The sequence below is a fragment of the Anomaloglossus baeobatrachus genome, chromosome 9 (genome assembly GCF_048569485.1).
Source record: "Anomaloglossus baeobatrachus isolate aAnoBae1 chromosome 9, aAnoBae1.hap1, whole genome shotgun sequence".
NCBI classification, from domain to species: Eukaryota; Metazoa; Chordata; class Amphibia; order Anura; family Aromobatidae; genus Anomaloglossus; species Anomaloglossus baeobatrachus.
In genome coordinates, this window is record NC_134361.1 from 205,322,599 (window position 1) to 205,339,793 (window position 17,195).

Sequence of the window (17,195 nt, forward strand, 5' to 3'; positions counted from 1 at the left end):
ACATCCAATCTCCTTGTAAAGTATTGTGTACGGGGGGGTTTGCCACTATAGTCAGAGTAGAGCCTTGTGCTCCCAGACGCTTCTGTATACACGCCTATTCTCCAAGGAAAGGGGTAGCCAGTAGTGCCAAAGTAGAACCTTGCTCTCGCGGATGCTTGGAGAGCCTGTGCATGGGAAAGCAAACTATGCTCACATCAGTCCGTCCCTGCCAGTTTCCTGTGAGGCTTGGGGCCTTAGCGATAGAGTCCCGTCCTCTGGAGCATTCTGCCTGGGGTCACTTTGTTAAAAGGTTGGTCTTTAGTTTCAACGTTATGCCTCAATTTACTACTGTAGGATCTAGCTGTCTCCACAACGGTCTCTTTTCTCCTTATGTTGTCGCATCACCCACTGCATGCAGCCTCGACTATTTACAATCTATACGTCCATATCTATCACACATGAAGGCTTCACCAACTTTTCTGAAGGAACAGTCTTTTTTCCCTATGACCTAATCCCTCCCATTGTGGGCTTGTCCCAACACTTAACTATCTCTTACCCTATTGTCTGCTAACTACATATACAAGTGATATGCAATATACATATCCTTATTACATAGTCTTACTGTACATAAAAAGGTGAACACAACTGGCTAGTAATATCAGTATTGCTAGTGGAACACCCAACGGGGCCTTGGGAAATACTCGGCAGCAGGCCGGTGAAGGGTCATGGGATGTCACAGGTGGCCCTGCTGGTTTCGTGACCCCGAGGTGTCCACAAAAAGGATGAAGGATGGGATGATGAAGATGATGATGAAGGGGTTGAGTATGTTGGGAGTAGTCGTCTTGTGATGCCACCTGTGGTATGCGGCCAGGGATTAGCTGCAGCTGTGGGTGCTGTCCTCTGGGGCGGATGGTGTTGCAGCCGGGATGGTTCGGCTCACCACGGAGCAGGGCCCCAGGGAGGATGATGGGGTGGTAGTGACCGTTGGCGCTAGAGTGCAGGGTGACGGCGCCGGCAATGAAGGGCTAACTCAGTGGTTGCGGTTCAAGGTCTTTTACTCAATCCAGTTGTCACCCTTGGAGTGCCGGTCTCTGCCGAGATGGGCCCCAGCTGATCTCTTGTAATTCAGAGGTCACCACCGGTGTTGTGGATTGCGGGCCCTTCCTCCTTGTGCTTTCTATTTTGATCCCCATGACCTGAAGTGCTTGGGCACCCCTGTTCGATGTTAAAGTTCCCGTCTGCTGGCAGCGCAAGCCCGTTTGGGACCTGACCGTGTCCACGACTCCGGGCTCTATGTTGCTACTGTGCTCCGAAATCTTGTGGTGGCCAGAGAGACATAAAATCCCCCTGTCTGGCGGATTCTGGTGGTGCAACTTGAAATATACACCACCCTAGGGCTCTGTACCCTGAACTGCGCCGGTCCCGAGGGAGCAACTCCCCTCGGCGACCGTATTTACTCCTCAGTCCCCCAGCTTCTGCCAGTAAGCTCTTTGCTTCCTTCCCCAACCTCCTGTCAGGGCACGACTCCTTCTGTCAGTGTCCTGCTCCCTCTCCCCAGTGGCTGCTTCTCCCATCCCAGAGTTCCTGTCAGTAGTGGGTGGAAGCCCCAGTGTTTGGTGGCATCCTTAAGACCCCACCCTAGCCCGGTCCCCAGTGGGGAGGGAAACCTGCTGTGTATTTATGGAATGTTTGGATGTGGAACCGGCACTGACCACCTCAATACCCAGGATGAGTACCGCACCTTAACTGAGGTGCAATACCCTGTGGCGACTGAAGCCTCAGGGGCGCCACACCAGTACCTGGGGTAAAGCCAGTATTGTGCCCAAAAATCTAATAGCAATGGCACTTGCGTGACCCCCTTTAAAAAGCAATAATCCTCCATCTTCCAAAAGTAATGCCTAAAGATTTATACCAATCTACTCTGAACATGTGAGCCCTCTTCTCCCTCCCCCGCACCGGTGGCAGTGTAATGACGCCATTACGCCCCTTGTGCTGGGATGTTGATGCAATATGGGCGCCAACACAGATCAAAGTGTACCTTTTTAGAGCCTTGATGTTGCGCAAAGTATATTAGACCCGGTGTCCACCCTCCACGCTGCGCTGAGTAATATCAAGAACACCAACATGGAAGATGGAAGAGGATGTCCTCCACTAAAATCCTTGTAGGCCTTTGACTTGGTTCCTTGGTGACCAACGGAATAATGTAGAGGAGCAGCTAAGCCGCGGGCTGGCAGGACATGGCTGCTGGGTATCGGGGGTACACGGATATAGGGTTAGGACAGAGAAGAGAATATGTTTTCGAGATGAACCATAGTATCATTTCTACCTTCGGGTGGAGTGAGCCATAACCACAGAGCTGCGATGTGAACTTGTTTCCTTTGACATAATGATAAAAACCTACATATCTGCTCATCAATACCCCGAAAGTCACCACATCCTGAGAACGCCGCTGTTTTGCAACAAGAGCAGAAACCATAAGCTCAAGATCAGCGCCTGAGGATGGAAAATGCAGCGGGGGGGGTTCATTTTAGCCATATCTGCTTCTGAGAAAAAAAGTTACAGGAAAACTTATATGCAGATATCAATGCAAAACCTTACAAGACGTTCTATAGACATTTGGAGAGGATTTAAAGGGGTGATCCACTTTTCAGTAACTTTTTTTCCACAAATTATTTATTATTATTTTTATTAATAATAATAATAATAAATAAAAATAATAATAATAATAATAAATAAAAATAATAATAAATAAAATAAATAAAAATAATAATAATAAATAATAATAATAAAAAAATAATAAAAATACTAATAAAAAATATTATTTATTTATTATTATTATAGACAATGTGTATATACAAATGTTCTGTATATACACATTATCGGGCTGGACTGGGGTTTGATTGAACTTGGACATATTGTAAAGAGAAGTCAACATTTCAATCTGGGTAGTTTAAATAACATTCTTCTTTATTGGTTAGATTCCTCTTTTTATCAATTAACGACCGTATGCATAGGATTCCATGGCATCGCAGGTTACAAACTTTTCTTAAGTTCTGTTCACATCTGGCCTCTTTTCAGTTTTTCTTGCACATTTTTGTATGTGCAGGAAAAAAAGTTGCTTTTTAATAGTACCAGCAAAGAAAGCGATGTCAAAAATCTAAGTCACGCGTTGCGTTTTCTCTTGCGCTCTTGGAGAGGTTTGTAAATGTGCAGCATGTCCATTCATTCAGCGTTTTTTTGCAATTTTTTTTTTTTTTTGTCCATTCAAATGAATGGATGTAGAAAAATGCATATAAAATGTGCACACTGTTCATATTGCGTTCGCTGTCAAAACAGAAATTATTTAGCAAAATCTTAAAAATAAATAAAATATAAAATAATAAAATAAAATAAAGTTAATAAATAAAAAAAATTAAAAAAAATAAAAATTGCTTGCAGTGATTGCCTGCAGCGGTCAGTATACTACATAATGTATATTATATCACCCTGTAACCTTGTAATACAAATGGCATCAGCAGTGCATTAATATTACAGCCGAACTCCATGTAAGCACTGGACGAGCTCCACAGAATGCAAAGAATGCTCCCCGTCCTATAGGTTTCTATGGCAGATGAGCGCGGTCCTGTGGATTCTGGAGTAGTATGCTGCTCATGTAAAGTGCTTTATAAAGGGCCTCTCACACGCCGAGCGTGGCCTCGACCTGCACATTACACAATGGTCTCCATGACAAACGGAAGGTTACAGCGCAACCTGCTGCCTCAGCAGCCCCCATAATGGGTCGGAAATGTACAAACTGGTGTTAGATCTCCGCATCCTAAACCATCATTATGGGGTCTCCTTGAAGGACATCGAAGCGTCTCAGCAGTTTGATTTTTATGGGGCTCAGGCAGAGGAAGGACGCGTGGCTATGCTTCTGGGAAAACAACCGCACACCCGCCTGGTGCCCAGCGGCATACCCACCTCATGCCACTCCTTGAAGAACATCTAGGTATCTCAGAAGTCTTTTTTAACATGGGGCTGAAACTGAGCAAGGACGAGTGGCTATGCTTCTGGCCTCATGTCACTCCTCGAAGGACATTGTGTTTTGGCAGTTTGGTTTTTATGGGACTGAGACAGAGCAAGGACAAGTGGCTATGTTTCTGGAAAACAGCCGCGCACCCGCCCGGTGCCCAGCCGCGCACCCGCCTCATGCCACTCCTTTAAGGACACCTATGTGTTTTGGCAGTTTGGTTTTTATGGGGCTTAGAGCAAGGACAAGTGGCTATGCTTCTGGAAAAGGGCCGCGCACCCGCCCGGTGCCCAGCCGCGCACCCGCCTGGTGCCCAGCCGCGCACCCGCCCGGTGCCCAGCCGCGCACACGCCTCATGCCGCTCCTTGAAGGACACCTATGTGTTTTGGCAGTTTGGTTTTTATGGGGCTTAGACAGAGCAAGGACAAGTGGCTATGCTTTTGGAAAACAGCCACACACCCGCCTGGTGCCCAGCCACGCACCCGCCTCATGCCACTCCTTTAAGGACACCTATGTGTTTTGGCAGTTTGGTTTTTATGGGGCTTAGAGCAAGGACAAGTGGCTATGCTTCTGGAAAAGGGCCGCGCACCCGCCCGGTGCCCAGCCGCGCACCCGCCCGGTGCCCAGCTGCGCACCCGCCTCATGCCACTCCTTGAAGGACACCTATGTGTTTTGGCAGTTTGGTTTTTATGGGGCTTAGACAGAGCAAGGACAAGTGGCTATGCTTTTGGAAAACAGCTACACACCCGCCTGGTGCCCAGCCACGCACCCGCCTCATGCTACACCTTGAAGGACAACTAGTTATCTCCGTGGTCTTTTTTTTTTTTTTTCTTTACGGGGCTGACACAAAGCAAGAACAAGAGTGGCTATGCTTCTGGAAAACAGCCGCACACCCACCTGGTGCTCACCCAGCACATGCCACTCTTTGAGGACATCAAAGTGTCCCGGCTGTCAGTTATGGGCAGATATTGGTCCATGGAAGCCTACTCGTTTGGGTCCCCAAATGCTTATATATGAAAAATCACACGCCGCACGTCCACAGCTACCTCTCCACTGCTCTGGTGGCAGTAGTGACATGAAGACAACAGTGAACATAACCGCTGCAGCCCATCCCTGAACTCAGCTGATCTGCTGAGGTGGGCGGCACAGGAAGCTGACCTCAGTGATTGATGCATGCTGTAGTCATTTGGTAGCCCCCGTGTGTTTGGGTGATGTTCAATGATACAATTGTTGTTTACACGGTAGAATGTGTAGCGGGTAACTATGCTTTTCCGACCTATGTAAATCCTCTGACCTGCCCATGCGCAACCAGTGTGCTCAATCGAGGGCGTGTTGGCATAAGCCAATGATCGGGAATGACCCTGAGTATAAAGGAGTATTCCCATCTCAAAGATCATATCCTAATATGTAGTAGGTGTGATATTATCAAATATTCGCAAATACCTCCAATTAGAAATGTAGTATAGTTCTCCTGATTAGCTATGTCTCTTACCTCATGTGCAGGGCATTGCAGGACCTTAGGTATCCATGGATACTATCAAAAGTAATTGCCATTGAGTGAATGTAGCCATGGATACATAAGCTGCAATGCCCTGCACATGAGGTAAGAGACAATCAGGAGAACTATACTAAACCTCTAAAGGCTTTTGTTGTTTTTTATTTATTAATAATAATAATAATAATAATAATTAATAATAATAATAACATAATACAAATTAAAAAAATGGACAGTTAATAAAATAATTTTTTTTATTGTATTTATATTTTTAATTATAATTGTATTTTTTTTATTGTATGTATTTTTATAGTAGTAATAAGAATTAATAATTTTTTTATTTTTATTGTATTTTTTTATTTTTATTGTATTTTTTTATTATTTTTTTATTAATAAAAAATAATAAATAATATAATAAATTTGGATAGGATTTTGGAGATTGGAATATCCCTTTTAATCTCATGTAGCCAGACGATACAATTGACCCCACAGTGGAGTTGTGTGGGATTCATGAGGATTTCGGAGCTGTGTACCTGACCGTTAGAAATAATTTAGTTTTTTTTTTCCTCAGTGAGAAGTTTGTTTAGTTCTGTGGCCGAAACATCTCAAATCTGAAAAATCATCTTTTTAAATTTGAATGTCCTCTCCAGGGAAGACTTTTCCTGTATGTATATGGGGAGGAGGCCCTGGTGATGCCCTGAGCATGCTAATGACCTGGAATTCCTTCAGATGCCAAAATGTGGAGGAGCCATCCCCTCGTTCAGGCGTACATTCCATACAGGGCAGCAGAGGGAGGGCTGAGCGGGCCCGAGGAGGAGGAGGGAGGCTGGAGGGGTCCAGGACTCACTTTCCCAAGTTCACAAACCGTCCCTTCTGCTCAGGAGCGGAGAACCTATTACTTGGAGATGAATTTAGATGTGGGGCGAAGATGTTACCCCATGGGCTACTGGTAAGTAATCAACTGGGTGGGTGAGAACGTTGACTGTTGCAACAGATCTGATGTAGAAAGCGTAGAATGTCATGTCTTCATCACTCTAATAGACGTTCAGATGTAGCAGAGCTGAACGTGTCATGTAATGGCTTATTTACATGAGCCCATCCGCTGTATTTATTGTTCGGCACTGGTTTACATGGGCTCGATGAGCAATGATCGGGGCTGATTGATCGCGAATATGACTGTTCTGTGTTGGTATACAGTACATGTTTTCGGCAGGACCTCACCTGGCGACAACAATTTTTGAGCTTTTCTTAAATCTGAGTACAGCTTGCCCCTGGGTCTTCCAACACCTTCATAAATGATTAAGAGATTTAGTGCGGGGCAGGGGCCCCTTGGCCAGCCCGTGCGGGACAGGGGGCCCCTTGGCCAGCCCGTGCGGGACAGGGGGCCCCTTGGCCAGCCCTCTCCGCACAGGGGGTCCCTTGGCCAGCCCTCTCCGCACAGGGGGCCCCTTGGCCAGCCCTCTCCGCATTTTATAGCATCCAAAGTTGGGTAATGATGTCTGGTGTCCTGGGTGCCCAAATGCCACTTCGCCCAGATTGCTGGCCCTCTGTGCGGAGAGGGCTGGCCAAGGGGCCCCCTGTGCGGAGAGGGCTGGCCAAGGGGCCCCCTGTGCGGAGGGCCAAGGGGCCCCCTGTGCGGAGGGGGCTGGCCAAGGGGCCCCCTGTGCGGAGGGGGCTGGCCAAGGGGCCCCCTGTGCGGAGGGGGCTGGCCAAGGGGCCCCCTGTGCGGAGGGGGCTGGCCAAGGGGCCCCCTGTGCGGAGGGGGCTGGCCAAGGGGCCCCCTGTGCGGAGGGGGCTGGCCAAGGGGCCCCCTGTGCGGAGGGGGCTGGCCAAGGGGCCCCCTGTGCGGAGAGGGCTGGCCAAGGGGCCCCCTGTCCCGAGAGGGCTGGCCAAGGGGCCCCCTGTCCCGAGAGGGCTGGCCAAGGGGCCCCCTGTCCCGAAGAAGATGTGAGCGGCTAAAGGGAGAGTGGAGGGTAAAGGGGCTACTATAGCATCCAAAGTTGGGTAATGATGTCTTCTTCGGGACAGGGGGCCCCTTGGCCAGCCCTCTCCGGACAGGGGGCCCCTTGGCCAGCCCTCTCCGCCCAGGGGGCCCCTTGGCCAGCCCTCTCCGCCCAGGGGGCCCCTTGGCCAGCCCTCTCCGCACAGGGGGCCAGCAATCTGGGCGAAGTGGCATTTGGGAACCCAGGACACCAGACATCATTACCCAACTTTGGATGCTATAGTGGCCCCTTTACCCTCCACTCTCCGTTTAGCCGCTCACATCTTCTAACTTACGTTCTCTGGGATTCCCTCTTTCCCACGAACTCACTTATCTCCTTCAGATCATCTGGTTACAATTAAAATTCTAGCTATATTTAGGGAGGTCGCAACCCCCCTGACAGAGCGCTGATCTCATTCTCCCCCCTGGCTTGTTGTCTGCATTGTGGGCTGTGGGTGTAATAGGATTTTCGGTGTCAGCAAAGTACAGATTCCGGAGAAGACAGCATAACAGTCTGCAAACATGGGACCCCCGGGGCGTAAAGAGGTTCTCCGGGAATATACCATGATGGGCATTCACACAAAATCCTGCATTATACATAAAATATATCTATAGGCCCCCGGAGGCCAAAAGACAGGGGCAGACTATCATTGGTGCAAACTGTGCAGCCGAATAGGGTCCAAGGGGTAAGGAGACCCATTTCTACCTCCAAACCAGACGGAATTGTGCATTATGATGGGCTGTTGGACTGCAACATATACTGTTCTTGCACAGGGGCCCTTTTCGATTTGTGTCCGCCTGTGCCAAAAGGTGTCCCCAAAAACCTCCATATGACATTGACGGCATAAGAGGGTGAAACCGGGTACCGTAGACTGCTAGGAAGACCACGTTATGGCTCGTAGGTTGTAAATGATTCGAGACGGAGCCTTACTTGATCGTAGGGATCTTGCTAACCAGGTGGATCATTCTTGGTGCCAAAGGTTGCCCAAGAGAAGCCATCTACAGGACGTAATGAAGCCCAATACATATGAATCCTGAAATCCGCTATAATGTAGAAAGTCTGGCAGCAAGTGTTCAATATCCCTGCGCTGCCTCCACAGGGGAAATGGTGTATTACACTGTTCTTCTTGAAATTTGAGTAATGCATGGATGAGCCAAGTCCTCCAACGAGACACTTTATAGCCACTCGACACCACCACTAACTAAAGCCACCACCATACACATTGGAGTAGCATGTGCCAAACCCACCGATATCGACCGGTATATGAGGGTCCCAGACAGAAGATTGTTGGGGTGAGTTAAGCATCCAGTATGTCCTGTTTTGGACCCCCAATCTTCTGTATTCCTGGAGGTAAGTTGGCCGACTGGGACTCCCCCGATTGGTCAGATGAGAGAGCAGCGATCCGGACCATCGTTAATCCAACCTTTATCTAAAGTGTATGGCGGGTTAATAATATCCCAATAGGTTAACTTAATCAGGTACTTGTTTAACCCATAGTAGCTTAGCCTTGAACTACATTCACTATCCAGAAGGCTTCAGAGCTGAAATCTCTCTGAATTTTTGCACAGGACTTGTTCTGATGATTTTCATTTTGGGTCACGCATTCTTGAGTGATAAATTTGGTGATAAATGTACGTTAAGTTATTGGCCAGGGCTTCCCTAAGATTAGCTGTAGACATGTTATAGGATTGCCTATGGCCGTCGCTACCCCTTTATCATAGTGCATATATACTGTAGTGTGCACCTACACTGCCTATGGCCATCGCTACCCCTTCTATTACAGTGCATATATAGTGTGCACCTACATTGCCTATGGCCATCGCTACCCCTTCTAGCATAGTGCATATATAGTGTGCACCTACATTGCCTATGGCCATCGCAACCCCCTTCTATGAACAATGTAGGTGCACTGCACACTATACATGCACTGTGATAAAAGGGGTAGCAACAGCCATAGGCAATGTAGGTGCACACTATATATACACTGATAGAAGGGGGAGCGACTGCCATAGGCAATGCAGATGCACACTATATATGCACTATGATAGAAGGGGGAGCGGTAGCCATAGGCAATGTAGGTGCACACTATATATGCACTGTAATAGAAGGGGTAGCGACAGCCATAGGCAGTGTAGGTGCACACTACAGTATATATGCACTATGATAAAGGGGTAGCGACGGCCATAGGCAATGCAGATGCACCCTATATATACACTATGATAAAGGGGTAGCGACGGCCATAGGCAATGGAGGTGCACACTATATATACACTATGATAGAAGGGGTAGTGACAGCCATAGGCAGTGTAGGTGCACACACGATAGATATATATATATATATATATATATATATATATATATATATATATATATATATATATATATATATATATATATATATATATATATATATATATATATATATATATATATATATATATATATATATATATATATATATATATATATACATACACTATGATAAAGGGGTAGCGACGGCCATAGGCAATGGAGGTGCACACTATACAGTATATACACGATGATAGAAGGGGTAGCGACTGCCGTAGGCAATGTAGGTGCACACTATATATGCACTATGATAGAAGGGGTAGCGACGGCCATAGGCAATGTAGGTGCACACTATATATGCACTATGATAGAAGGGGTAGCGACGGCCATAGGAAATGCAGATGCACACTATATATGCACTATGAATGCAGCGTTATTGGGTCCCTGTAATAATCCGGTGTGCGTGTGCTGGAAGTTATTATTCTCCCCTTCTTGACACAAGAGGATGCAGCAGGAGCCGGGCGGAAGCGTCCCATTGTCCCCGTCCATGGATGAAGCGCGCGGTTTCCTGAGTTGCGCCTTCGTCCCGGGGGGGTCACACCCTGCCACTCGACCCTTCTGTGATTCACTCCGGACAGGAAATCTGACTGAGAACAAAACGTCCGCTCCCCTCATCTGTAAATGGGTCCGTAGGGAGATACTGAGATGGGACAGCACATAATAGGGACAAAATAAAACCAAAAGAGGGTCTCTGATGTTACTGTAGGACTGAAGGTCATGGGATTGAGTGAAATGTGCTCTGTATTAAAACTTGGTGCATCTCATTTATCAAAACTGTCTGAGCTGCAATTCCAACACGGCCACCACATAAGGGTGGCGCTGTTTGTCATTATTCTAATGTTTCCCATCTCTCTTGCAGCACGTGTAATAGTCTGGATGGTGGAAGCGAGTACGTGAAGGTAAGGATCGTTCCGCCTCTAACCGCCACGTGTTTATCCTGTGTCTGCCACCTGCTACATCGCATTGAGGATTAGCGGCTCCCAATTCACAACGGATGACATCAGTCTAATAGTCAGGTCACCTAGGGAGATGCCGCAGACAGCAGTACACGGGATACGCTGCACATGTCTATGTAAGGCGGTTTCCAGGACTAGATAAACAGGGCTCTTTTTTTCAAAACAGCGCCACACCGATCTACAGGTTGTAAGTGGTATTGCAACTCTGCTCCATTCACTTTAAATTAGTTGTCCAGTACTAAACTATTGCAAAAAAGGTTAGACATGAGATCAGCGGGGGTCCGACACCTGGCACCCCCAGTTAGCAGCTGAAAACTGCTCCGGCCACTTTGGAGGTTTTTTTGAGCAAGCTTAAAATATAAGCCCTACTCCAAAATAAGCCTTAGTTGTGGTTCCATAAGTGTCCAAACAGCTAAAAAGTTAGACAAATTAAGCAGGACCCCAAACAGTTCCAGTTGGCAAGTGCTGATGGTGGATGGGCTCTCACACAGAGATCTGCATTGTCTGGTCCCTCGCCGTCCCGGCTGCATTGTGCTGCAGCTCTCACAAACAGATCGGGTACCAGCATCACTCCGCATGAGTAATACCACTTCCATTCACCAGGGGGAGCCAATCGCTGTAGAACGCAGGGGGCCTGACAGCAACACAGATCTGTATGTGAGAGCCCATTCACTTGCCAATTCTAATTGTTTGGGGTCTGGTAAGTGCAATTCTTTTAGGGGTGTCTGCTTTCTTTTGAGGGTAAACTTGGCAGTACATAGAGAATAATACATTTAGGCAGGTAATATAAATCTTTGTAAATATGGTGTGTAATTCAGACCCAGAAAACTCCTTTATTGGTTCTGTAATATTACACTAAACCTATGAACATCACTCATGATTTTATGGAAATTAGCAGCCATGTTTTTCCAGTTCTATCCAAATTTATCCAAGCTATTATATAGACTGCCCCCCCCCCCTTCCTCCCCCTCTGCCCCAATGTGTCCGCTTCTTGGGTGGTCCACCAGTCTTTGGATCATGGCTTCCAACCATCACTTATCGACAGACCTGTGACTGATTCCAGCCTATCACTGGCTCAGACCTCAGTGGTGTTCACTGCAACCAGTGATTAGCTGCAGTGGTCACATATCAAAATACCACATCAAGTGGTCTTTGTGCGTCCGATCGTTGGGGGTTTGTAACTACTTAAGAGCCCCTTCTGATCCCAAAAAGAAGCTCCATAGAACTTCGTCTAAATGGATCGGAGATTAACCTCCATTCATTCTCTATGGGGCTGCTGTCACGGGTGTGTCACATGTGAGACATGTGGTTTCTGGCTATAGAAGGTCGCAGCGTTCGGCTGCGCAGAATGCTACCTGACTGTCTATTCTTGCTGTCAGTATCATTGTAAAAGGTAGTCGTAGGAGTTTAATCACTCCCCCTTTTGGACCCAGCAAGAGCTCACCTTCCACCCAGCTGCTGATTATCAGTATTCTCTTGGTGCTTAAATACTCCCATCTTATTTGGACTGGTGCTGGTGATATTATTCAGTTCATTATAGCTCTGGTTGCAAACAGGTGGCTTGTACTCCTCTGTAGTATCGTTGCTGAACGTCTGCCTGAGTCATCTGCGTATAAGTAGTTCTTCCTTTTTTCACCAATATATCCTTGTCGTCCTTTAGCGTTTAGTGGGGTTGAGAAAGAGCTCATCCCACCCATTCCCTATTTAGGGTACAGCACTAGAGATACCTAAGGTCAGGTATCCGGCTCGGCGCATAGGTGGTGAAGGACTCAAAGGACCAGCAGTTAGGGATCCCTAGGATCAGTATCAGTGGAAAAAAATAATATATTTTTCCAAAAGGAGTACAAAAGTCCAAAGTAATTTTATAAATTTTATTAGAGACAAAAATCAAACCACACACATTTACGTAAAAGAGATGAATGCAGCAAAAAATCAAGGACATAGCATCATAATATTGCACATAATAAAATCCAAAAATAAAACGTAAGTGACCTGTGCCTCAATATATCAATATCCAATATATTAATGATAAATAGCTATTCTGAACAATAAGGATTATAAATAGAAAGTGTCCATCAAATTGCACATATCCCTTATGTAACATAGCAGAAACATTATACTGATAATATATGGACCACAATAGATGTGAATGTGCACAATTTATCACCATAAATATATTATGTGCTGCCACCTGCAGTACCGATCTCCTACTAAAGGTGAATGCACTACAAAATAAGCTGCAATAAAAGCGTGCTATACGTTGGTCCACCATGTGTCTGTCGACACGTGGTATCCGCCTCGGCTAAACACAAGGGGATCACATAATTGTGGAAACCGCTAACCACAACTCTAAGCAAAGGTTACCTGGGTGTAAGTATGTCCGAATGCCGCCGCCGTCCTTTCCCCGACGTACGTTTCGCTACCCGGCTTCTACAGGGGCCTAGGGTCAGGTATCAGGCTCGGCACATAGGTGCGGAACCTATATAGGGTGGTGAAGGACCCCAGGGACCAGCAGTAGGGATATCTAGGGTCAGGTATCCTGCTCAGTGCGGAACCTATCTAGGGTGGTGAAGGGACCCCAGGCACCAGCAGTAGGGATATCTAGGGTCAGGTATCCGGCTCGGCACATAGGTGCGGAACCTATATAGGGGGGTGAAGGACCCCAGGGACCAACAGTAGGGATATCTAGGGTCAGGTATCCTGCTCAGTGCGGAACCTATCTAGGCTGGTGAGGGACCCCAGGGACCAGCGCTAGGGATAGCTAGGGTCAGGTATCCTGCTCAGTCCGGAACCTATCTAGGCTGGTGAGGGACCCCAGGGACCAGCGCTAGGGATATCTAGGGTCATGTATCCGGCTCGGTGCGGGACTCCAGGGACCAGCAGTAGGTTTGGTCAGGAGTCACAATCTCCCCCTTCCCTAAACTAAGGGGTCACCTTACCTTTTGCCGCTTGCTTAGTACTTTCCCTCGTGAAAGCTACATGGACATAATCGAGCATAGTAGACACCCATACGGCAAATTGTATATATTTCTGATCGGAGAGGTCAGATCCCCAACAATTATATTTGTACCTGTCTTGTGGAGATGGAACACTACAGGAAAAGTTGGCGGATCATGGCTTATATTTAGTCTTCGAATTCAGGTCATGCTCCACCCCGTCCATACTTGCGCTAGGCCTAGCCCCATATCTGGAGTACTCCTTTAAGATGTAAAGGATGACTGAAAAGAAGCAAAGCATGTCCCAGGAGAGCAGAATCCAAACCTTTGGTGGATCTTGTAAGAACCTAATGAGTAGTCTTCCGCTCGTTTACTCGGAGGATTGCTCTGAAGATCAGCGCTTTGCTCTTGTGACTCTCCGGGCCGCCACATGTCTTCTTGCATCTGTCGCGGCTTCACAAAATAGAGCATCTGTCAAGTGAACCCAGGCCAATAAGGATACACTTGTCTGTGGACTTAACCTTGCCAAGTACTCCGCTTTGTGAATTTACAAAACTTGGCAACCAGGAGAATTACCGCTTTCCTATACCCTATGACTGCAGGGACGCGTATAGCGGAATATCACTATATTAATGGAATTTCCGCCAAAGCTTAGTGATATACAAATGAGAAAATTACGTTGTACAAAAACTTCATTTACACAATTTATATAATGTTGACACCTTATGGCAATATTATGCTTTGGGCACTATATGGCGGGACAATATGAGCTTTATATGGCAGTATGCCAATATATTCGATAAGGCTACAAAAGCTTTTTGAAAAGCGTTGAGATCCTAGTTTCATTGGCTCTACACTGGTCCTGACCCCTCCATGGCAATCTGGTTGGCACAGAGGCACAAAGTCCTACCGTAATAAACCACCCCCCCAAAAAATTCAGTAATGGGTATCTGCACTTGGGAATGAGGTAGGGTGGCGCAAAGGGTTCGGCATACCAAACTGGGCACCCTCATAGAGGGAGAGGGCAAGGTGGCCAAACTAAAATTGGCCTATGCATAGGAGAGGCAGTTAAAGTAGGACAGTTGGGGGTTGGATTTTTGGCACTTTTTCCGATCAGCCATGACTTTTGCAACCCTCTTGGATACTTACACTTCAATTGAAAATGGCTTTGATAGGACCAAGTACATGTTGGCATTGCCAAAGCAAATACTAGAAATGGGGATAGGGGCTTGTCCAGGGTGGGGTGTAGAGGGCCATACAGGCTAGTAGTAGAGCAATACTGAGAGCCAAGGGCCCCACACAACACAGCTGATGGTTGAACTATGGTTCATCCGGCACCTTTCTCTCCAAACTACTCCATACACATGAGCGCTCCTTCTACCTAGAGCCGCTGCCAGACTCAAGACGGTCTAATGTATCTGGGGTGGCCTCAGAATCTCCCAAATGAAGAACCACATGTCTGATTTTGGATTTCTGATCCTTTTGCCTGCCCTAAGATAAACTGCCATTAGAGATGCCTGGCAGTGGCTCTTAGAGCACATCAGAGCGCATGGCAGAGCGAGTGCTCCTGTCTATGGGGGAATCAGGTGAGCACACCGGAGTCCAGAGCAGAGTGCGTGCTCCTATCTGTGGGAATCAGGTGAGCACACTGGAGCACATGGCAAAGTGAGTGCACCTGTCTATGGGGGAATCAGTGGAGCACACTGGAGTGCATGGCAGAGCAAGCACCCCGGTCTATGGGGGAATCAAGCAAGCACACGCGAGTGCACAGAAGAGTGAGCGCTCCTGTCTGTGAGAATCAGGTGAGCACACCGGAGTGCACGGCAGAGTGAGCGCTCCTGTCTATAGGGGAATTGGGCAAGCACATCGGAGTGCACAGCAGAACGAGTGCTTTTATCTATGGGGGAATCAGGTGAGCACACGGCAGAGTGAGCGCTCCGGTCTATGGGGGAATCAGTGGAGCACACTGGAGTGCACAGAAGAGTGAGCGCTCCTGTCTGTGGGGGAATCAGGTGAGCACACGGCAGAGTACTCCTCTCTATGGGGGAATCAGGCAAGCACACTGGAGTGCACGGCAGAGTGAGTGCTCCTGTCTGTGAGAATCAGGTGAGCACACCGGAGTGCACGGCAGAGTGAGCACTCCGGTCTATAGGGGAATCAGGCAAGCACACTGGAGTGCACGACAGAGTGAGTGCTCCTGTCTATAAGGGAATCAGGCAAGCACACGGCAGAGTGAGCGCTCCTGTCTATGGGGGAATCAGTGGAGCACACTGGAGTGCATGGCAGAGCAAGCGCCCCGGTCTATGGGGGAATCAAGCAAGCACACGCGAGTGCACAGAAGAGTGAGCGCTCCTGTCTGTAAGGGAATCAGGTGAGCACACAGCAAAGTGCTCCTGTCTATGGGGGAATCAGGCAAGCACACTGGAGTGCACGGCAGAGTGAGTGCTCCTGTCTATAGGGGAATCAGGCAAGCACACGGCAGAGTGAGTGCTCCTGTCTATAGCGGAATTAGGCAAGCACACCGGAGTGCACAGCAGAACGAGTGCTTTTATCTATGGGGAAATCAGGTGAGCACACCAGAGCACACTGCAGAATGAACGCTCCGGTCTATGGGGGAATCAGTGGAGCACACTGGAGTGCATGGCAGAGCAAGTGCCCCTGTCTATGGGGGAATCAGGCAAGCACACCTGAGTGCACAGAGTGAGCGCTCCTGTCTGTGGGGGAATTAGGTGAGCACACCAGAGCACACGGCAGAGTACTCCTCTCTATGGGGGAATCAGGCAAGCACACTGGAGTGCACGGCAGAGTGAGTGCTCCTGTCTATGGGGGAATCAGGCAAGCACACTGGAGTGCACGGCAGAGTGAGTGCTCCTGTCTATGGGGGAATCAGGCAAGCACACGGCAGAGTGAGTGCTCCTGTCTATGGGGGAATCAGGCAAGCACACGGCAGAGTGAGTGCTCCAGTCTATGGGGGAATCAGGAGAGCACACCGGAGAGCAGAGTGAGTTGAGTGCTCCTGTCTGTGGGAATCAGGTGAGCACACCGGAGTGCTCCTGTCTATGGGGAAATCGGGCGAGATAGCTGGACCGAATTACCGTTCTCTAAAGTGTATGGAGGGTTTAATACTACCAGTACACACACAACCGAACTATTGTAAATGTGTCAATTACGTGAAAAATTATCATTTTTCATACAAATCTTTTTCTTGGTAACCTGGTCCTCAATCTCCAATGTTCCTCATGACCTCACATTCCTGCCCTGCCCCCCACCAGCACAAACTTCATTCATACATATACACAGTAGCCTCTTCTCCTTTGCTAAAATCCCTAGAAAGGGGGAGGTGTAAGCCTGGAGAGGCGGAAAAGGGAATTGGGAGATAAGAGCAGAAAGCCAGAGAATGGAGGAGGGGGGATAGGGAGGAGAGGCTTTGGTGGAGCTGATTTTCGATGAGCGCTCCTCCCATGATGCTCTTTTGACAAGGATGAGGTAA

The 17,195-nt window shown here is 47.8% G+C and overlaps 1 protein-coding gene across 2 annotated transcripts in view; it reads left to right on the forward strand.

Moving 5' to 3' along the window:
- The window catches only part of SH2D3C (SH2 domain containing 3C), a 93,103-nt gene that overhangs the window by 47,337 nt on the left and 28,571 nt on the right, over positions 1 to 17,195 (forward strand). The window contains exons 1-2 of one of the 2 annotated variants that reach the window (XM_075324307.1): positions 6,332 to 6,432; positions 10,673 to 10,712. In XM_075324307.1, the coding sequence (XP_075180422.1) occupies positions 6,389 to 6,432; positions 10,673 to 10,712 (84 nt within the window). In that variant the 5' untranslated portion in view covers positions 6,332 to 6,388. Of the gene's footprint in view, positions 1 to 6,331; positions 6,433 to 10,672; positions 10,713 to 17,195 lie in introns of those variants that run through there. The other variant, XM_075324306.1, reaches the window with a different exon arrangement.